The sequence below is a fragment of the Microplitis demolitor genome, chromosome 9, assembly GCF_026212275.2.
Source record: "Microplitis demolitor isolate Queensland-Clemson2020A chromosome 9, iyMicDemo2.1a, whole genome shotgun sequence".
Taxonomy (NCBI): Eukaryota; Metazoa; Arthropoda; class Insecta; order Hymenoptera; family Braconidae; genus Microplitis; species Microplitis demolitor.
Window position 1 is genome coordinate 2,242,473 of NC_068553.1, and position 25,095 is coordinate 2,267,567.

Here is a 25,095-nt window from a genome sequence, read left to right on the forward strand (position 1 = left end):
TGGCAATTGTAATTACTCGACAATTAATTAATATTTTCAATGACATATATCGACAGGAAATCGCCTGCGCTTTGAAACGAGTACCCACAACCCATACTTGTTTTAAATATTTGTATCGATACCCAAAATATCGATACCGATTTTTTACATGATAAACTATATACATTTTATTTTCCGTATTTTTTTTTTAACAAAACTAATTGAGATTTCCATAAAAATGATTATTCTAAAAATTTCTATCAATTATCCCAATAATTTAAATATATTTATTTTTCATATATTCAAAATTATTAAAATAACTTATTTAAATCGAAAAAGTATATTTAATATTTACATAATTTACCTTAAAAAATTATAATGGCAAAGAAAATGTAAAATATATTTTATACGACGGGGATGCAATTTACTGAATAAATATTTAACTCATTTTTTATTTGCATCTTCTTTGAATACTAGAATAGATACAGATCGGAAGTTTAATGTCGATCGTCTCGAGGAATGTAAAAACTATATAAATAACAAGTACCGTAACAAGTTTTTTTTCTTCTTGTTTTTCTTCAATTTGTATCTTTATCGGAACATTTGAGGGAATAAATTGAATGAATTGTTTGCTGTAACTACTATCTTATATTTATATAAAGAAATTGTACGTTCCTCATCGAAAATGTCGCGATTTTATCATTAAATAGAATTCTTCTCATTTTAAGTGGCTATTTATCCATAAAATATCTTATTACATTTAACATTGAAATAAGATTCGAATATCGGTAGTCAATATATACGGGAAAGAAATTATCGGAATTTTAATGATTTTTATATCATACTATTTATTGTATAAAATTGTGACGTTAGACTATACTCTCCAAATAAAATTTTTTACTGTGTACTATCGTAAATTCTATTATATAAATATTACTACCAAAAACAGTATGATGAACAATAGGGGAAAGGTGCTGCAGTTGTAACAAAAAATTTTATTTCTTCGATTCCATTTGTTTTTTTTTTTTAAGATCGTAAACTTAGAAACTGTGAGAAAGTTAGCTGATAGTATCTTTTATGTGACTGACTTAGTTAATTAGTAAACAGTCAATGTTAACTTATTAAAAAATCAAATTATTTAACTAAAGTCAGGGGCCAAGATGGCGGCGCGTGGGCTGCAGTTGTAACACAGTGCAGGGTCAATTGTAACACGGAACGAAATAGATATTTTTCACCAAATTGCTTTTATTATTCAGTCTTAATACATACTATTATACTTAATTAACTCTTAAAGTCAAGTATTTAAACTTAAAGTAGCTCATATATTTGTATCTTTAATATAAATTATTAAACATTTATAAATATTAAAACTACACTATCCCAGAGTAGATTTGTCGCGCATCCAGTTTGCGCAGGTCCCATACACGACTCTGAGTGTTACATTTGCTACTCGTTCAAGTGTTACAATTGACTCTCACGCAGAATTGTTAATAAAAATCTAATTACAATAACAAAAATCAGTAAATTGATGTAAAATTCGATTATACAATACTCTTGATATGTCCCTTAAAGTATGAATACAAGTCTCACATCACAACATTAGAAAACAAATTTGTTATTAAAAAAATAGTCAAGCGTACAAAAAACAGTTTTCACGCGTATTTTCAACAATTCTCAATATTTTAATATCGGACCAAGATCAATAACTGAAACTTTGATCTAACCAATAATTTACTATTTTGAACAAGTCAAAAAAAGAATAATAATAATTTTTAGTTTTTTTAATAGTTTTTCATTGAATGTTACAACTGCCCCTTGTTACAACTGCAGCACCTCTCCCCTACTTCTATATAAGTATCGCAAAATTTGTAACTTACATTGAAAAGATACGCAAGCACCAGAAAGTTTAAAAATAAATACATGAATTATGTTTTTTTATGTTATCTATCATTTCTATATTTTTTACGGTACCAGTATTTTTTTTTTTTTAACGAACTTAATACAACAATCTTTTGGTAAAATTACGATAGTAAATTGTAAAAACTCTTTTGTAAACAGTAAGTTTTTATAAAAAATATTTGGTAGTATATCGGTATGTTAATTTTGTTAATAATTTTTCGAAATTATTTACCCCTGAGGAAATCGATCGAGGGGAAAGGAGAGATATGATGTTGACTTCGAAATTTAGTAAAAAATAACAAAAATGCTTCGCGATGGAAGTGTCCAAAAATACTGGGGTTAATGCATTGAAAGTTATAAAGTATAACCTCCAATTACTGTAATGGATAATTTAATTTGTTAATGTCGATCGATTTCCAACGAACCGCAGTTTGCAATTTCACGCTTCGCGATTTTTCGCGGTGTTTTTCTCAACACGCGTGCAACACTTAAAAGCACTTATTTCGTATTACTAATATCGATTGGCAGAAATAATATTATTCAGAAAAATAAAACAACGTTATCGCTTATTATTATCAGTGCAAACAAATAATAAAAAAAATTGTGGTTATTAAATAAATGATTGAAATTATTAACGGAATCTAATGGCTTACAAAAAAGTTCTGGTCTAAATGGGGTTAAAATTTTTTTTTGTTTAATAATGAACAATTGTTAGAGTAAATGCTGACTTTATTGATTAAACACCTTTAATACATCAATTAGAGCATTTATAATTATTGATGACACTGAAAATATGAATGACTCATTATAACACACGATTTTATAAAATTTTTTAAATTAGCATCGAATAATTAACAAGAAATTTTAATTTGAAAAGGATATTTGCCGTGTTCACAAAAACAACTAAACTAAGCATGTACTTTGAATATGGATTCAAAAATATGGCCTTGACGTGTTCGCAGTAAATTTCTCGCTTTTGACAAAGGTTATGGAAATGTGCTCTCAAAATACTAGTAGACTGTAAAAAATCGAATCATACATGGCCATATATAAACATTGGACATATATGATTAACATATCATCATATATGCGCACATACGCTCTGTAAAGAGCTGTATATGAATATTGGACATATATGCTCGACATCTGATCAACGTATGCTTCATATATATTAATACATGGTCTAAAATGATCCTTATATGAAAAGTGGCCAGATATCTATGAATGCTTCATATACGCTTATATATGCTTGCATAAATGCGCTACAATGGTTTCTATATGGTTCTTAAATGCTCCATATACGTCCATATATGCCCGTATATGAGTCATATATGCCCATATGATTCATATATGGTCAAATTTCATAGATGATCTATATATGACCATATCGCGTTACTAAAACCAAAAGGGCGTATCTCAAAATATACGCCCTTTTGGTTCTGCAGAACCAAAAGGGCGTATAAAATTTGTTTTTTTTTGCTCCAATCAATTTAAAAATATTGAAAACATTAAAATCTATGGAAAAAACGAAAAAAAAAAATTTTTTGTTTTATGCCCTTTTGGTTTTAAGCAAAAATTTTTTTAAAGTCATAAGGGCGTATCCTATTTTTTCGGTTTATTATTAATTATAGATCAGAGTAAGAAAAAAAATTGCAAGGGTAATAAAAATTATCACTCCACAACTTAATTTATCTGAACAAATATTTATATAAATAAAAAACCAAATTTCTTTATTTAATTTTGATCGAATCTTGTCACAATTTTTTTAATTCAACAATTAATGTAAAAAATATGTATAATTCGAGAACGAAAAAAAATCATCTAAAAAATTCTAAATTCTATGAGTGCTGTGAAATTTAATTTAATCAAATTAAAGAAATGCACATTTAGATTGTTCAATTTTTCAAAGGTGCATTTTTTCATTTTTCAATCAAGGTTTCATTTTCAATTTCCTGTTTTTTTTTTTCTTTTTATTTTCAAAAATCAATTGCCGTTGTTCTTGAGAATTGTTATGGTTTTAGAATACCAATATATCGAAGCAAGCTTAATGACCTAAATCATTTATGTGCATCAGGCACCGTCCCACAAAAATATTATCAATATTATTAAAGATTAATTTTCAGCGATGGTAATAGTTTATAAATTTTTTTATTATTGTCAAGTTATGTTCTAAAAAAAATTAAAAAAATTTTTTTTTATACTCTTAGGTACAGATGATCCTGACGATGGTGATGGTATAGGACTAAAACCCTGATGAATTTATTTTTTTTTCTATTTTTTATTTGTTCTTTCACTTAAATAAATATTTGTCCATATAAATTAAAGTGTGGAGTGATAATTTTTATTACCCTGGCAACTTTTTTTCGTACTCTTACCTATTATTGATGATAAATCGAAAAAACAGGATACGCCCTTATGATTTTAAAAAAATTTTTTCTTAAAACCAAAAAGGCGTAAAACAAAAAAAAAAATTTCTTTCGTTTTTTCAATAGATTCTAATGTTGTCAACATTTTTACATTGATTGGAGCAAAAAAGTTTTTTTATACGCCCTTTTGGTTCTGCAGAACCAAAAGGGCGTATATTTTGAGATACGCCCTTATGGTTTTAGTAACGCGATATATGATCCATAACGGTTCTACATACGCCCATATATGGTCAAATTTTCATACATGATCTATGTATGGCCATATATGATCCATAAATGCTCTATATACGCCCATATATGCTTCTATGTGATTCATATATAGTCAAATTTTCTTATTAGATCTATATATAGCCATATATAATCCATGAATGCTCCGTATAGTGCATATATGCCCATATATGGTCAAAATTTCATATATGATCTATATATGACCATATATGATCCATAAATACTTCATATACGACCATATATGCCCAAATATAATTCATATATGTCCATATACGATTCATAAATGGTCAAATTTTCATATATGATCTATAAATGGCAGTATATAAACCATAAATGCACCAGATATGTCCATACATGCTTATATATGATTCATATATGTTCATAAATGGTCCAATTTTCTTATATGATCTATATATGGCCATATAAGATCCATGAATGCTCCATATAGCCCATATATGCTCATATATAATTCATATATGGTCATACTTCCATATATGATCTATATATGACCATATATGATCCATAAGTACTTCATATACGACCATATATGCCCAAATATAATTCATATATGTCCATATACGATTCATAAATGGTCAAATTTTCATATATGATCTATAAATGGCCGTATATAGACCATAAATGCCCCATATATGTCCATACATGCTTATATATGATTCATATATGTTCATAAATGGTCCAATTTTCTTATATGATCTATATATGGCCATATAAGATCCATGAATGCTCCATATAGCCCATATATGCTCATATATAATTCATATATGGTCAAACTTCCATATATGATCTATATATGACCATATATGATCCATAAGTACTTCATATACGACCATATATGGTCAAATTTTCAAATATGATGTATATATGGCCAAAAATGATTGATATATGTCTATATACGATTCATATATGGTCAAATTTTCGTATATGACCTATAAATGACCATATATGATCCACTTTTCTTAAAAATATCTCAAAATGAATACAAAATCATATCTTAGTCCCCAACTCACATTCTTCTGACCAATCTTTACCAATTTCAACATCTAAATCTTCTACGGAGCTGAAATTGTCTGTAAAGTTTAGACCATTTACTAAAAAGTATCTCAATTCCAAAAATCACAATCACCAACAAGAGAATTGATCCCATAAAAATGTAAGCGAACTCCAAATTATCCAATTCAATTTGCCCATAATCAACTTTTTCATTCATCTTATCGCGTTTTTTCAACTTATCAATTCTCTCTTTTATTTTCTTATCATCTCTATATATATTAAACCCCATTTCCAGCGGGACCAGACCAATGCCATCAAGTTTTGATTTTATAGCCCAATTTTTTCTAGTCCAATAGACTAAATATTTTCGGAACACTATTTTTCTAGACAAATGTAAATCCTTGTTTTGCAATGCTCTGTATACTAATGAATTAGTATTGTAAATACACGCAACAATCGGTTCTTTAAGCGCTTCTTTGTAACAATCTTTGATAACCGTGAAATTCGATGAATGCAAATACTCTTTTTCCTCATCAGTCTCCCACAATTTCTGACTCATCATATCATTGTGTAGTATTCCATCAAAGTAGACTTGGTACTTATGGTCATAGAGATCTTGCAGCGTATCAACATCGCGCCTCATTGGTTTCGATAATACCGCAGTTATCTGGCCCTGTAATTCTGGCATTACCGTGAACACAAACAGGAAACCAGTAAAGAACACGATCCTCACAGAGAGCTGGTCTATGGGAGACATGATTCCCATGCTTGCTGACAATCTTACCACGTCCATAATACCTCCTCTTACATCAAATTTGTTGTTAATTACTATGACTACCGTTATCAAAATGAACACGACAATGCACAGGATCAGAAACTGTAGATTGTAAGTTAGCTCGCTGATTACTGTTGAGTAATTGGTTTTCTTTGTTAAAATCGAGAATTTGACTTCGCGATAGGCGGTTATGATGTCAGTCAACTCGGGATTAGTGTCCGCTAATTGCCGAAATTGGTCACTCATGTCGTACTCATTGTCGACCAATAGCTCGATGTAGCCAAGGTTGTTTGCATTGCGGACCATACTTGAAGGGAAAAAATCCGTTTTCCATGTGGCGTTTACGTGCGAAAGTAAACGATATATGTCGACCATTTTCGCTCCCAAGGTTTTGTTCATGTGTTTGTTTAGGGCATCGATTTTTCCTTGGGAAGTATTGTTTTTTATGACACCAAAAGCATTAATTTTAATCTGGTGGCCGTCTAGGTATTGCATCTTATCAAAGGTTAGATTTTTACATACTTTGTGGTCTGTAAATAGGTATATATTCATGTAGTTAATCGTTTTGTTATAGACTACATATATTTTAGTGAAGTTAGAAATGATCTGATTTGAATTTGGAGGTTAGGAAAATGGAGTCATTGGTTTTTTTTGCATATATCTAGGTAACTATTGATTCATTTGGTAAATAGTAAGATACCTTTGTTGTAGAACGTTAAATTCTCTTATACTTTTTTCAAAAACTGAATAGCAGCGGAGATATTTTGAGTTTAAAATTATGAGGTGTCATGTGATGGTTAAGAATCGAATATCAAGTATTTTTTGTTTTGTACGAATATCTATAGAAATATCGAGTTATCAGAAAAAGTATAAGATACCTTTTTTCTAGAGCGTTGAATTCTCTACAAAAAAAGGTATCTTATAATTTTTTTCAAAAACTGAATAGCAGCGGATATATTTTGAGTTTAAAATTGTCCGAGATCTCATGTGACTATTAAGAATCGAATATCAAGTATTTTTTGTTTTTAACAAATATCTATAGAAATATCAAGATATCAGAAAAAGTATAAGATACCTTTCTTGTAGAACGTTAAATTCTATACAAAAAAGGTATCTTGTGCTTTTTTCGAAAACTCAATAGCAGCGGAGATATTTTGAGTTTAAAATTGTCCGAGATCTCATGTGACTATTAAGAATCGAATATCAAGTATTTTTTGTTTTTAACAAATATCTATAGAAATATCAAGTTATCAGAAAAAGTATAAGATACCTTTTTTCTAGAGCGTTGAATTCTCTACAAAAAAGGTATCTTATAGTTTTTTCAAAAATTGAATAGCAGCGGAGATATTTTGAGTTTAAAATTGTCCGAGATCTCATGTGACTATTAAGAATCGAATATCAAGTATTTTTTGTTTTTAACGAATATCTATAGAAATATCAAAATATGAGAAAAAGTATAAGATACCTTTTATGTAGAACGTTAAGTTCTCTACAAAAAAGGTATCTTATGTTTTTTTCAAAAACTGAATAACAACGGAGATATTTTGAGTTTAAAATTACCAATTGTGTGATCTGACTAGTAAACGAATTGCTAGATTCCAATAAAAGAGTAATTCAAAAAAATAAAATACCTTCTGAATATTTCAGACTGTAGAGTTTCGATTTATCCCCAATAAATTTTTCCTCAGTTTCACTTTCTTCCCACGGCAACGGTGCGTAGTTCGTAAACGGGTTAAAAGTGTAAACAAGACTCAAATCTTTATTATAACACAAGTAATACGCAGACAATAAATCATACTTCCACAAAAATTCCAATACTTTTCCAGCGTTTGCGCAGCTGGACTCATTAGTCTCCAGGATCAAAAATGGAGACGTGATGCTCCAAACTTTTGATGATCTAAACTCTTTGATTAAAATTGCCAATTTTTCAATTGTCTCAAATGAAAGCATATATGTCGGGTAAGACGGGATCAAACCCGTCATCTTCTCTGACTTAAAATTACTATCGATTATAATCATCTGAATTTTGTCATCAAAATCATACAGGTTTCCAAGTTTAGAATCATCGACTAAATCAGCGGTTATTATTAATATGTTTGAATTATTTGTAAAACACATTTCAGCCAATTTTCTCTGTTAATAATATTAATAATTAATTAATTAATTAATAAAAAATTATTAATAGTTAAAAGAACGAAAATTACCGCATAGCTGCTAAGGTGTTTCGATGAATCTGTCGACGACGGATCGTGAATTTTAAAACTGTAGCACGTTATATTGAAGATAAACGAACCAAAATAAGATAACATGATGATATTAAGCCTCATTACTAGTAAAATTAACCAAGTGATTGAATTTTGTGATGATTCAATTTATAACATAAGCGGTAGTATGAATAACTAATTGACGTTTGACGGAACCTGCTCGCGACGGAATATCAATAGCGACTGACCCGGCTGGAATCCTTCGGCTAATAATATTAAAAGTAAAGTATCGACTGAAATTATTGCGATGAATAATTTAATTGTTTATGCCTATCGACTTTCAACGTGTCGCTATTTCATGCGTGTCGCTGTTTTCCGCTAACGATTTTCTTCTCGTTAGCGTGCGACCACTTGAAAGCACTTAACTCGCATTAGTACCATCGATTGACGAGACAATTGGTTGCTGCAACTTGACAATGATTATAGTGATTTTGCAAAATTATAGTGGGATCATTATTCCATATGATATGAATGGCAAAATACACATAGAGAAAATTTCACTAAAATTTGCGATGTTAACTTCGTGATTGTGGACTATAGGGGAGAGGTGTTGCAGTTGTAACAAAAAATTTTATTTCTCGATTCCATGTTTGTTTAAGGTAGTAAACTTAAACACTGTCGGAAAGTTAGCTGATAATACTTTTATGTGACTGAGTTAGTTAGATAGTAAAAAGTCAATGTTAACTTATTAAAAAATCAAATTATTTAACTAAAGTCAGGGGCCAAGATGGCGGCGCGTGGCCTGCAGTTGTCACACAGTGCAGGGCAGTTGTAACACGGAACGAAATAGATATTTTTCACCAAATTGCTTTTATTGTTCAGTCTTAATACATACTATTATACTTAATTAACTCTTAAAGTCAAGTATTTAAACTTAAAGTAGCTCATATATTTGTATCCTTAATATAAATTATTAAACATTTATAAATATTAAAACTACACTATCCCAGAGTAGATTTGTCGCGCATCCAGTTTGCGCAGGTCCCATACACGGCTCTGAGTGTTACATTTGCTACTCGTTCAAGTGTTACAATTGACTCTCACGCAGAATTGTTAATAAAAATCTAATTACAATAACAAAAATCAGTAAATTGATGTAAAATTCGATTATACAATACTCTTGATATGTCCCTTAAAGTATGAATACAAGTTTCACATCACAACATTAGAAAACAAATTTGTTATTAAAAAAATAGTGAAACGTACAAAAAAAAGTTTCCACGCGTATTTTCAACAATTCTCAATATTTTAATATCGGACCAAGATCAACTGAAACTTTGATCTAATCAATAATTAACTATTTTGAACAAGTCAAAAAAAGAATAACAATAATTTTTAGTTTTTTTAATAGTTTTTCATTGAATGTTACAACTGCCCCTTGTTACAACTGCAGCACCTCTCCCTTACCTTTATAAGTGTCAATTTAAAAATTTACAATTTAGGTTACATGTTTTACTATTGAACATCGTAGTTTTAGTAAAGACTTTTTGGATTTAAAATTATTCGAAATATTACAATGCTGACTGTTTTTTTCATCTCTTACCTTCTGGTTGCAAAAAAAATTATTTCATGGGTCACACTAACATCGGTATTCAGTATTCCATGGCAAAGTTGCCTATTTCCAAAATCTCCAACGAAAACCATCTATAAAAAAAGTATTTCCCAACACTAAGCCTAAATTCAGTAGCACAGGAAATCCCAACGCTCGGAAACGTCTCTGCTAATACCTTAAGAGCGGATTGGCATCAACGACAAGCTTTCCGCATTACTACGGACTATGAACTACATCAAGCATCCGAAGTATGTTAACCGAAATGCTTCCATTCACCGTAAAACCTTTCAACGCGCGAAACTCGTATCATTTCTAAGTCATCCTCTTAGCCCTCCATATATATCTCGGGTATCATGTGCGATCATTCACAAGTATCGTCATGTTTGATCTCGGATTAATGCACTTTCACTGTAAAAATTTATCTCTATCGGTTCATATTTTTCCACTGACATTTATCATACTTCTATCACATGCAGCGAAGGCTTATTTTATTTCATTTTTTTATTCTCTGGCGACAACTTTTTTTTCTCAAGTCGTTTTATAGATTCGGATATCTGCAGTGAGTCAACTTTTCTCGACGATGTCAATTTCATCTGCACCATGTGCCTTCGAGCTTTATACCAACTCGTGCACACATAAATTTTATCATCTCTAACCCACACCTACACCCGCCCCTACACTACTCACCCCCTCTAAGTCTACCTTATATTCACTGGGGATGATATTACATTTTCTAGGTAAATTTTTTGCGATCGAATGTGCATAATATGACTTACTATTTCTTGGTAAGAAAAAAAAACTAAGATAAGAAATGAAATATGCTCGAAATATACGACAAATTTAGTAGAGATAACGTCAAGACAATAATTTTTGAAAGCCGCATTCACTGAAATTTTTTCTACTCGATATTCTTCAAAAAATTTTCCTCAGATAATTTTTGGATTAATTTTCAAAAAGTGGCATTTTAAGATGACCGAAACCCGAAATTTTAATTTTCAAGCAAAGATTTAATTTTACTCGATCGGTAAAAACAATTTTGTACTCCGTCGGTATCTGTATAAAAATAACATATATGATCAGAATATATGAAAAAATATATGATTCATATAAGAAAATATATGTGGCTAATTTAACTATATTTTCTGATATATTTTTTTTATATTAAGAAATATAATATTCATGATATAAGAGCTCGTACATGTTTAGCATATATAAAATATATGTCAATTATATACAAAAAATATATTTTCATCATATATGAAAATATATATTCTTGACATATACAAAAACTATATTTTTATCATACACAAAAATATATATTTCTATCATATACGAAAAATAAATTCTGATTTTGCATATACATATACATGCACCGAATAAAATATATGCTTAAATATAAAAAAGAAAATATATGATGCTATATATAATGTAAATTATATACTACTATATATTTCATTTAATTTAACAATTTTATATTTTTCGAATATAAAAAGAAATATATCAATACAATATATTTTAAGGTAAATGTAAATGTATATATGGCTTAATATAAAAAACATGTAAGTTACATATATAGAATACATATATTTACTACTGTATATAATTATATACTAAATCAGAAAATCTCTATATGATTGTTTATAATATACAATATAATATATATTATATATTTTTTGTTCAAAACATATAAGATTTTACATTTTTTAACCATATATTGATTTTTCATACGGGAATAAATCTGTAATTTCAACTCGGCCGGTAAAAATTAGCACCCCCCTCTGTCTTTGAAGGTAAAAGGTTAGAGTTTCCTGAAAAATTTAGATAAAATAGAAAATTGAACAGCTCAATCGATAAGAAAACTTTTACTACTCTGTCGGTAAACAGTCACCATTTTGTAGTTCAGTGAATGTAAAAATTCCAGTATTTACTCGGTAAGCAAAACACTGCACTCTTGCTCCGTCGATAATTTTACTCAGATGATAACATCTTCATTTTTACTATCAGTCGATACATACTTTAATTTTTTAGACATCGTGTAGCCAAATCATGAATTGCAGAATTCGATCGTTGAAAAAAAACTGCAATTCTGTATTAACTCAGTTCTTTTTTCACCTTAATACTCAGCCGGTAAAGAAAATTGATCTATAAAAAAATCTTTCCACTTGCAATTTAGACTCAACTGATACAAATTTCTCGATTTAAATTTTTTCTAGAAAAATCCGTAGTTTAATAACTCGGTCGGTAAAAAATTTTAATTTTCTTACAGGGTTAGTAGAAATTATTATATTTTTGATCGGTACGAAATCAGTAAAACTTGAATCCGAAAGGCAAATAATCATAGTTTTTACTCCGTCGATAAAAAAAATTACATGTTATCGTAAGAAATTATAAAATCTATAATCCTACCTCACGATAAAAAAAAATTCAAATTTTAGTAAAAATAAATTGTTTCAGATAAAAATCTTGAAAAATAAAAAAAATTTAAAAGAAAGTTCAATTTAGCTTTACAAGAAAAAAAACTATAAGCCAAGTCATTGAGTGACGAAGATTAATGTTTTCAAGTTATATTTCAGCCGCGTAAAAAAGACTGACATAGAGATTTTTTCTACTGATAAACTGCCAAGATTAAAATACCCTTATTTACTTTTTTCTATAAATAAAAATAAAAAATTGAATACTGGAAAATAATTTCGTCTTGTCAAAAATGTTCTTTGTGCCGTAAATCACATAATCTTCATGAGAACTCTATCAAACCGGCATCAATTCTGATTTTTTAATAAAAATATTCAACCCTCAAGCATGTGGGATAATTACATTCCTCTCGGTTGCCGTACGTATGATCAATGAGCTAAACATCTGGGACATTGCTCCGAACATAGATTCGGTACAACTATAGCTGACTCTCCAAGGTCTCTATTGTATCACCACAAGTAGATAAATATATGTTTTACGAGACATTTGCAATTATGTATTCCATTACAGCCTTATTTGATGTTTAATTAAACAGAAACTTACACTTGAGTTAATTTATTAAATTCTACTGCTTAAATAATGCCATTACTTATGCTTGACTTGCTCAGAAAATTACTCGCTTGGAAATTGCAGATTTTATTGCAAACTTATTTTTTACAATTTTTTACCGACGGTTCTACCCTGGAGTTATCGTTGGCCGATAAAAAAATTAAAGATCGCTCATTTACCGACTGTCGAAAATTGCAGAATTTATTACACACTTATTTTTTACAATTTTTACCGACGGTTCTACCCTGGAGTTATCGTTCGCCGATAAAAAAATTAAAAATCGCTCATTTACCGACTGTCGATGTTTTCTTATCAAGAGGTAAATAACTAAGATATAACCTCTCGATTGAAATTCAAATGAAAATTACTTATGAAAGCTGTGAAAAAATTTTTCTGCGAGACCATTGAGAAAATTATCGACTGATGCCTAGAAAAACTTAATCGGCAGAGGTTCAGAAAAAAATTACCGACTGAGACGGATCGATTTATCGACTGTTGCATAAAAAAATTACCGACTGTAGCATAAAAAATTACCGACAGAGCTTTTAGAGAAAATGAACAACTAAGATGTAGGAAAAATAACTAAAAGTGTAATTACTGATTTATTAATCGATTAGGTCATAGTTTTTAGCAATAATTTATAGTAACACTGAAAAAAAAATATGAAAAATTTATAATAAGAGTATTTGAACGAAAAATAAAATAGATTTATCGACAAAACAAAATAAATGAAAAAGGTAAAATAATTTCTCTTCTATTGTGACGGTATCAGGTGTAGAAAAAAGGTAAAATAAACTGCAGATTTATGTAAACGTCAATAGCATTTTATTTTTCGTGACATGGATTTTTTTTTACATCCTACATTTTATTTATATACCTTTAATATTATTTTCAGATATTTATTGTTATTATTCTATTGTTTATTTTTATAAGCTTTAACTAGGACAATCTAGCTTTTACGATTTGCGAGCAGATCCTCGGAAAATTCACGATTTCTCCTCGTTCATATCTCTCTTGTTTTTCACTAAAGTACTCTAAAATCCATTACGTACACCCGACAGTCAACTGGGTACTATTCCTGCTGTTACTAGTACGACTGATATTTATTTTCCCGTTAAACTCAGCGAAAGTGAGGCAAAAAAAAATTAAAGGACATTAAAAAAAAAAATAAATAAAAAATTAGACGATGAGAGATAGTACATTCTTTTACATTTATGAACCCGCAATGATATTTCCTTTTTTTTTCAGTTAGAATTGTCTCATTGATTTATTAAAGGTTTCCAAACGCAGAAATGTTTAGAATTTTCATAGAATCAGTCAGTGACTTTTACAGAAATCAGTCGGTAACATCAATAGCTCAGTCGGTAATTTTTTTATCGGTCGGTAAGCCACTCCCTGAGTGACCTCTGGGTAATTTTTAAAGAACTCAGAAGATGATTCAGCAATTACTCAGTCGGTAACAACTCAGTTGGTAACTCATCAATCATTTAGTTGGTCACTTCTTAAAACTTATTAACTCCTACGCGTCTAATATCATCTGAGTTGAAAAGTCATCTGGACCTTTTTTGTAGATAATTTAACCAGCTACAAAATTGTTCCTGTATATTTTTACCATATTTTGCATATTTTGCCAGAAATTTTAACTCTAAAGTAAAAAATATGCAAAAAAAATTTTTTTCAGTAATTACAGATTTTCCAAGGCTTTTTATGAGTTAAGTATTGATTTTACACACAAATTGATAATGACCTTTTTTGTAGAAAATTTTATGAGCTACAAAATTAGTATTTATGAATTTTTCCATATTTTTGATAATAACGCCAGAATTTTGATTTAAGTAAAGAAAAACCAGTAATTGTCTCATCAGCTCTGTCGGTAAGTCCATTTACTCAATCGATAAATTTAAAAATTATGTGTCGGCAATTTTCCTAGTCACTATTACAGTACTTACAGAGTTAAAATTTTATTAAAAAAACAGCAAAAATTTTTTTATAAATTAATAAAAAATAAAAAAATCATATTCGAGTGGAATTTTAGAAACAATGACGACAATTAAACAAAAGAATAAATTTGTAACGCGATAGTATAAATTCTACGCACATAATTAAATATCATATCAACGCGCGGAAAATATGAAAGTTAAACAAACAACGAAATTAATTTTTTCAAAGGAAATAATTTTTTTTTTCCTTTGTAAAAAAATAAATATTTATATTGTTAGCAAAGAAAATGGAAAAATAACATTTTCGACGACAGAATAATAAATGTTGAGTACAGAATTCTTAAGTTAGTCAACTCGGCAAGACGAGACATTTGTAAAAGCTAAATTAAATAAGTGAGTTTGAAACGTTGGTATTGATTTACTTTTAACGTTTTGCGACAAATCGGATAAACGTTGAATTATAAAATTTATTTTTAAGATACTTTAAATATAATTATATATTCAATCTACGAAGCACCGGCAATTTCCTTGTCAATTTATTTCCTTTTTTAATTTGATTAGTCGACGTAATTCGATTCAATTTAAAGACGCGAGGGTTAATAATGATAATTACGGAGGGATTATTTTTAAGAATTTTGTTCTTGAAATTTATAAGAAAAAATATGGCGAATATAAAGAGCCCATGGAATACCGGCCAGCTTAAATTTTGTTGTAAAATAAAACTGTAGATGTAATATTGATAAATATTGTTCTTTTGGTGAAATTGAGTAAATTATTCCTGTAACTTTTCACAAGTTGGAAATTGTAGAACTTTACACAATATTGACGTCTTCTGTTCTCTAAGAGTCCAAAAGCGGAAAAAATTTATAATACTTTGGAACAAATATAAATTTTTTTGTAATTGTCGTCAAGCAGACGTAATTAGATTCGGGCAGAGCTCAAGGTCTTTGAATTTTTATAGGAAGTGACCCATATTTTTATGGAAAGTGGACATAAAGATTAAATTGAAATGGCTCTGAGGATCATCAAGGACCGAAAAGAAATTTTTTCTGGATTATTTTCTATTATTTTACACAAAAATGCCATATATAAGACGCCATATATATTGTATATGGTCTATACAGTCATATATGACTATCTGGTTAGATGTGACCATATGTGGTCATATGACTACATTTGGCCATATGTGGAACATATATGATCATTCATGGAAAGTCATATATGGCTATTCCTAGCTAATTCCCATATATGACCATATATAATTACTCGACTACATATGATCATATCTGGCTACAAATGGGCATCATATATTGCTATTTTTGGAGCATCATATATGGCTATATATAGTTGAATATCATATATATTGCATTGTATGTAGCCATATATAGTTTATTGTATATAGTCATATCTGGTCATATTGTCATATATGACTATATGGGTAGATGGGACTATATAGTCATATGACTATATATGCCCATATCTGATGCTTCATATATAACCATATAGAATTCTCTATATATGAACATCATATATGGTCATATAAACGCATTTTCTTATATGATCATATATAGTCATACGACTGCATGTGGTCATATTCGGCCATATATTCAACATCATATATGATCATATATTGAACATTATATATGATTGTATATTAAACATCATATATGATCATATATTCAACATCAGATATGATCATATATTAAGCATCATATCTGATCATATATTAAACATCATATATGATCATATATTCAACATTATATATGATCATATAATAAACATCATATATGATCATACATTGCACGTTATATATGATTATATATTGAACATTACATATGATCATTTATTCAACATTATATATGATCATATATTGAACATTATATATGATCATATATTGAACATCAGATGTGATTATATAATGAACATCAAATATGATCATATATTGAACATCATATATGATCATATATTGAATATCATATCTGATTATATGTTGAATATCATATATACTCATATATGAATATATATGAAACATCATATATGGTTATTTATGGAGCATCATATATGGCCATATATAGCCAGCTTCCATAAATAGTCATAGACTACATTTGCCCAAATCTGGCCATATATGGAGCATCATATGCAGCCATATGTGGTCATAGTCATATATATTCATATATTACCAATTTCTATTCATGGAGTATCATATATGGCAACATATGCTCATATATGATTCGTTTTTTTCAAGTTTGTAGGTCCAATTCAAGCCAATGTTAGTCTAGGTATATCCTTTTCGAGCTTGTATAATTATCATGTTCTAAATAGTCTATGATAGGTTATTAATGCTCATTAAGTTTTGAAGTATGCTTCAAATATCGACGAGCAATTAAATGAAATTCTTATGAAAAGTCGGATTACAAGTAAACTAACTTACATAATAGCTTATCACAATACACTTTCCACTTTTGCAATATTATTTTATTCCAATAAAACATTACAAAAATTATATAATCTTCTGATTTATCTTATAAAATAGCATAAGTTCTTGTATAAAGAAATAGCCTTGAAAAAAACGTAAAGCTTTCAAGAAAAAAATTTATTACGCTGATAAAAAAAACATACAAACATTCTATCAAAGATGTTTCTGAATAAAATATATATAGACATTTCATATTCGATTTACAATAAATTTTTTTGTTTAGTTTTTTTTTCTGCTTTTTCATAAAGTTTTAAAAATATATATGATGGAAAAATTCTAATAGGAAAATAAAAATCAAAAGATGTAGAAAGTTTTAATGACAAAATAGTCTATAGTCCGTTATGATCTATATACATATATATGAGAAGAATAAAAACTATCGAAAAAGTACAGCAAAGATGAGTGGGTAAAGTGTGGTGAGGTTGGATCAATACGAATAAAAAGCCTTGGGAATATTTCAATAGCTCTTGAATGCTCATTTATATCAAGTAGAACTCGACTGCACTCGATGAGCATTTTGATGAATATCTGCAGAAATGAATTGAGTTATGATGGAAAAGAAAAAATGAAAAAAATATTTTTATTTACCTCAATCTACGTTTTTATTGGTTAAGAATCATAAATATCAATTTTCAATAGATTACTGTCTCGAGTAATATTTGATTACCTCGTGGAATTTTTATATTATTTTATTTGAGTAGTTTCTTTTATTTTTTTCTTCCCATTATTCTCGGTTACCAATTATACAATTTTTTAAAAATTTCTGCCGGTAAAAAAATTTTCTCAGTCGGTAAAGTCCGTGAGCTAAAAGTCATGGGTATTCATAAATAAACAGTCGGTAATAACCATTGATTAAAACTTTGTAGCTACGATTGTTATAATTTTTTGTCGGTAAAGCAGAGCAGACACTAGAACTCAGTCGATAAGTTTTCAGTTCATTATCTGATTAACAAAATTTTTTATCGCATGTTTAAATATTAGAATTTTAGCGCAAAATTTAAATAATACTTTTGACATCTCGATGACGTTTAGTTTATATCAAGAATTGCAGTTCATCTTTTCAACTCTCTTAAACGTTAAAAAAAACAGAATTGACTTCAAATTAAAAGTACTCAATTACTTTCAGAAGGCATCAAATTTTACGTCAAATTTTTCGAGACTATGAGATTTACGAATTTATTCTGTAAAATAATTGCTCGATGTCAAGAACAGGCTCTGCATGCAATTGATGTCAAATGTAACCCTAACTGATGTCAATTGTCAACCTCACGTTTCTTTGATGCTTAATTTGATTGTTGGTTGAGCTCATCTGCTACAATAATCACCACAGCAGACTGTTGTCAGAATTCAGACCAATTTAACGTCAATTTGGTATTGTATATTACCATCATATAGCTGCTCACAATTTGAAAGCAAGGTTTGCTGCTTGTTTCTCAATTCTACACCTGCCGGTGAGTTTACAGTATGTCATAAGATACTGCTTATTGACGACCCAACAACATGATAAAATGTTACCAAAAGTTGATGTCTAATAGCAACTTATAGCTGTCAAATTGACGTCAACTTGTGACCTCGCAGGTAAACGTCGGTCTGACAATGAATTTTGGAAATCCATACTTGAAATCAAATTAACGTCTAACGGATGACAATTTTGGGACCACGTATTACTTTGAAACTTCAACAAGAGTCAGTACTGACGTGATACTCGGTGGTAAGTAACTGTTTACTCAGTCGGTAATTTCTCTGCCGGTAAAAACGAAATTGTCCGCAATTTGTTACTCGAATTCTAGTCTGCTATCAGTAATGTTATTTTGTTAGTAATTTTTCAAATTGATAATGATAACATTGAACCCATCATTTTAAAGATCCAATTACTTCAGTTGCATTATAAAAAATGTAGATCGCATTAATAAATAAAAGGAGGAATGAAATTTATACGTAGCAATAAATAAAGAATATTTATATATTTTTTAAGCTTTTATCATCAGTAATGAAAGTTGTGTAATCAGTCTTCATCGTTGTCATCTCGGACAATCGCTGGTGCTGTACGTGAAACGAGGTGACTCGTTTGCCGTGTACGACATTACGCGACAAGATTTATGTGCCATGAGAAAAGGTACACACATATTATCCTATCTGGTGTATATATCTCAAAGTTAAACACAAATCCAACTTACGTGTATGCATGCTTAACATAGTAGGAGATTTTGTCAGCGTAATATTAACACGTGCATGAGTACAGATGTAGGAATTTTAGTAGTGGTTGTGTAGATGATGCTCAGGGGCCCGTTGATTTGCATACAGACCGAAATGTTAAGCACAATGACAGTGAATATGCATGCACGAGATTTGTGTTTACGTTGTCACTATTCTTGATTTATTATCGCGAAATACCAGACTCATATTATTATTGTTGAAATTGTAATGATAAGAATTTTTAATGTTACGCGAGGTATTATAAGCTGCGGATAATTTTAGTCAAGTTATAACATTTCGATTACGCTCTATTAGAGCTTATTGGAGAATTATCGTTTAATCGACGTATCTAAATTATTCAAAACGATACAAGTATTAATTTTTGTAATTTTATTTTATTTTTTAACCTGACATATTCCAATATTGATTTCATGTCTTGATACAACGAAAATAAATTTTTAATTTTCAACTTTTTGATTCGATATCTATTTTGTTATATCGAATTTTTAAATCCATTTATCGAACTAATATATCGTTGTGTCAAATTATAGATTCGATATGTCAAAATTTGTGATCGATATATTGCATTATCGAATCGATATATCGCAATTTTTATTCTATATATCGAATCATTCGATCGATATATCGAACTGAAATAACGATATATTGAGTTATGTTATTGATACCTTGAACTTCGTATTCGATATATCGTAGTTTGTAATCGATATATCGAACTCTCCGATCGATATATCGAACTTTGTAATCGATATATCGAACTCTTTAATCGATGTATCGAACATTTTAATCAATTTATTGAATTCTTTAATCGATATATCGAACTCTTCAATCGATACATCGAACTTTGTAATCGATATATTAAACTTTGTAATCAATACATCGAATTTTTCAATCGATATATCGAACATTTTAATCAATATATCGAGCTTTTAAAGAGATATATCGAACTCTCCAATCGATATATCGAACAATTAAATTGATATATCGAATTTACAGATCGATCAATAGAAGTAAAAAATCTAACACCATTTTGCATTCATTGAAAAAATTTAAAAAAATATTAAGTAACTTACCGATTTAAACGAATTGTATTTTTAGTTTCTCGGACCATTAGTGTACGTTCCCAAAAGTGTACAGCTTCTGGTAATATGGTATTCTGAAAAAATAAATACACCCCATAACAATTAAAACCAATTATGATCATAATGAACAAAAATATTAATTAAAATAATAATTATTATTTTTTTATTTTTGTTAGAGATTAACTCTGTGACGTAATCCTCATCCTTCTTCAGATGAAATTGCGAATAGAAAGGTATATATAGTTAAGAGTCATGGGGAGAGAGAAATGAACGGAATTACCTCCAGCTGCCACGGAAACAAATGATTTCACTTCAAATTCTCTTTTTCCTTTTCCTATCTCACTCTCTCAAACACTTTTTTTATCATCCGTTTTATTCCGCCCTCACTCATCTACTCTCTCTACCTCCCTATCGATCTCATTTTTATCCTATTTTTTCCCTAGACCCTCTTTAACAATATGAAGTCTCTCACTCGTTTTAGCCGATAATTAACTATTCTTAATTACATTATTTAATTAATGTTCATAAATTATTAGAAAAAATTTACCTCTTATTTATGTTTTTCTCGATATTCCCCAGTCATTAATTATGCCCTTTTTACCTTAAAAGCTCACAAGCTCAATGATTTTATAGATTATATATATTCTCTAGACCCACGCCGACCGAACCTCCGCAGAGCTTGCGAGTTTTTCTCACACAATCACCAAAAAAGCTCGATTAAAAAATTTGACCTCATCAATCTCATCCCCGAAAAATTCTATACATTTGAAATATAGGTTGAAAATTTTTTGTGACAGCTCGCAAGCTCACCATCAAGACGTTGAAAGCTCAGCAATTTTACAGCTCAAATCTTCTCTATGCAACCAACTGAGCCAAAGTTAACTCGAGCTTGCAAGCTTTTAGTGTAAATTTTCTACCGAACATCTCCAGCTTTTTAAGCTTTTCAAAATGTTCCGCTCTAACTTTTACGAATGTATTATTGAGACAATACCTTTCTCCACCTACGCTCGCAAGCTCTCTACGAAATTGTCGCAAGCTCACTACCAGAATGTCGCAAGCTCGAACATTTTTTTGTGCGATCTACATCTATGTGGCCACATCAATATAATTAAGCATGAGCTTTTAGGTTTCTAAAGTAAATGAGCTCAGAAATGGTATTTTTAGAATAAAAAATTTTTCATTTCAATTCTTCAACTTTTTTAATAAAATTTATGAAACATCATATGAATTCTGATAATTCTTTCGTTACCAGTACTCGAATAATGGTAGTAGAAAAATGAACAATAAAAAAGGTTAACGAGAACGAAGGAGTCACGTAATGGACGGGTTGACGGTGGGAAATTCATGCTTGGAGTGATATATTAGACGACTTGGTTAGATCTGAAGGATATAGACGAGCAGAAAAATATAGACGGACCTTAATGACAGCATTATAAATGAAAAGAAGAAAATAAAATATGAAATATTATATGATTTAGTAAATTAATGGATGGAAAAAATGCCTGGTATATTTATATCGAATTTTATTTTTTCTCAATTATTTAATATTTTCTAGGCAAATACTGTATATAAAATGTATAATTTGCGCATACGCGGGTGACTTCTTCAGATGACTGTTCTATCTTAGAAAAATTTAAATAACTGCTCAAATAGAAAAGATATATCAAAGAAGTACCGGAAATTTTTAGTAGTGAATTGAATTATTTAGGAAAAGTCTCAAGTCTATTTTTTTGCAGTTAATATTAAAAGCTCTAAAAACTTCCAAAGCCCGAAAAGTCAAATTTCACTCCCTAGTTGACAAAAAGTGTCCTATTCAAAATCGAAGCTAATAAAAATCACAGATCATTGAACCGATTTAATTACAACTCACGGTGGTCGTTACTCACGCCTATCGAACTGACTAAAAATGTTCATAAATAAAGTTTTTTAAATCAAATAATTGAAGTACTCGCTGGTGGAAAAAATAAATTATTTTATTTTTCATTCACTTCGCTCGTACACATATGATTTTGTTGTCTCTCTACTTCATGTCAAAAGCGAATGAATTAATTATACGTATAAAAAAAACAGCATACAATTTTCTTCTCTCAAATTAAAATTCTCCATTTTTCATTTAAATTATTATACAAATACAGCGACTATAAAAAATTTGTTTTTTAACTATAATTATAATAGTTGAAAAAAAGTCACTCATCACTTTAAGGTCTAGTGTATACTCAGTGCCGTTAAAGCTCTCATAAGGTGAGTTAACAGATAAAAAAAAGATAAAGAAGAAAAAAAAGTGATAAAAGAATCCGAGTCAACGTGTGTCAAAGGGTACGATGACAATGCTATTGTAGAAGTTGTAAAAAAGGACAAGAAATTCCTTGAGGCACTTTAGTCTTGTTCGTAATATAAAGGCCTTTTAACTTACAAATGGAAAAATATTAATATTTTAAAAATTTTTACTGTTTACAGAGTAATTTTGTATAAAACACTATGTACAATAAAAACGAATAAAATACTTGAATTCTTAAAGGCATTAAATTTATCTACACTTTCAAGAGAGCTTTTGACTATGGGTCTAATTCTGAGAATAATTGTGACTGTCCATCTGAGCAAATGAATCTAATTGCATTTAAAATTTAAATGCGCTTCGTATTTGCATCTAGTATACATTTTTTCAGCTGGTCTATTTTATTTTAAATAAATTTTTGACACAAAATTATAGAGCTCGTTATAATTCCAAACACGAAAGCTCTATTCAGATTCGTGCAAGCTCCAGATTTTTATTACGTAAATAGAACCCGTGAATTATTTCCGATTGAATACAAGCTGAGCTTGCAAGCTTTTTACATAAATTTTCTCCATATGATAATTTCAAAGTGTGAATTAAATAAGCGCCTGAGAATGTAAATCGTCGAAAAACGACTACACTCATGGAAGAGCTTGCAAGCTCACTCATTTTCTTGTACGCGAACTATATCATTGGGCAGCTTGGAAGTAATTCTGAAGCGAGCTCGCGGGATTTATTCACAATTGCCGTACTCGAGCTTTCGATACCATCGATACTCTAATTTTTTTAAAATGTAAATTAAACAAAAAATTGTGAAAAAAACTTGAAACCGCCAGCGTACGAAAGCTCAGTAAGTTTTGTGTCTTGGTCATTTCATAAGAATATTTTACAGCTTGAACTGAGCTTGCGAGACCGTAAATAAATTGCGTAAAGCTTTCGGAAATTACTAAACTTTTTCATGAATAAAATCAATTTCTTAAAATTTGATGCTCATAGTGAGCTTATTTAGACAAAAGCTTGCAAGCTCAATAATTTTATGACGTAAATCACTCGATTGAGTACTAATAATCGTTGTAAGCTTCGAGCTTGCAATTTAACATAGTAATTTTGAACATTACTTAGGAATTTTTGAAAAATTGAGAAATGTTAACAATTCGTTGGATTTAGAAGTTAATAAATTTAAGATCAAAGCTAAATTCTGCATGGTACTTGTCCAAATATTCAATAAATTTCAAAAGATTATTTGTTAGTGCAAGCTCAAACTACAGAGTTATAGAATTCCACTTTGCCTTTATCCAATGTGCGGCTTTATGCTCAACTCACTCGCCTGTGTGTTAATCAGCAACAAAATTCCGCAAATTCTACCATCCATTCAATAAACAAACAATAATTTCCTATAAAAAATTTTTAGCAATTTACTCATCAACGAGAACCTCTAGTTGTGGAAAATGCAAAAACACTTGATCTGCAATGGCCGAAGGGTAAAAAGCATAGCTATTCCGTGATAACGAATAATCATAGAATTCCATCCGTTACACACCAAGGTAATGATGGTTCAGCGCTTAAATCTGTACAGTGCGATTGAAACGAGCCGTAATTTCCGGTTATTTGGTCAGATACCGAGTCACGAAACCCTCGCGGCTGTGGATTCTAAAAGAGATTAATATTTGAAGGATTAAACGCAACTTTGGAAATTCATTTGTAATATCGAACCACGGTATTGCGTTATTTGAGGTCGATTTCATATTGAATAACCCCAGGCTTGCAAGCTCGATTACTATATGACCAAACAAGCTTCTGCGAAGCAGTGTGAACTTAAATTTTATCGAGCTTGCAAGCTCACGCTTCTAAAAGATTAATTTTCCTATGTGACAACGAAAAGAGGAGCTAAACAGCCTACAGGTCGAAATAACATTAGAGCTTTCACGCTCTGAAGCTTTCATATCAATGTTT

The 25,095-nt window shown here is 29.6% G+C and overlaps 1 protein-coding gene across 1 annotated transcript in view; it reads right to left on the reverse strand.

The window, feature by feature from the left end:
- Positions 1-25,095, reverse strand: part of LOC103577100 (leishmanolysin-like peptidase) — a 120,123-nt gene that overhangs the window by 14,529 nt on the left and 80,499 nt on the right. The window contains exon 4 of the mRNA XM_008557602.3: positions 20,859-20,941. Coding sequence (XP_008555824.1) covers positions 20,859-20,941 — 83 coding nt within the window. The remainder of the gene's footprint in view (positions 1-20,858; positions 20,942-25,095) is intronic.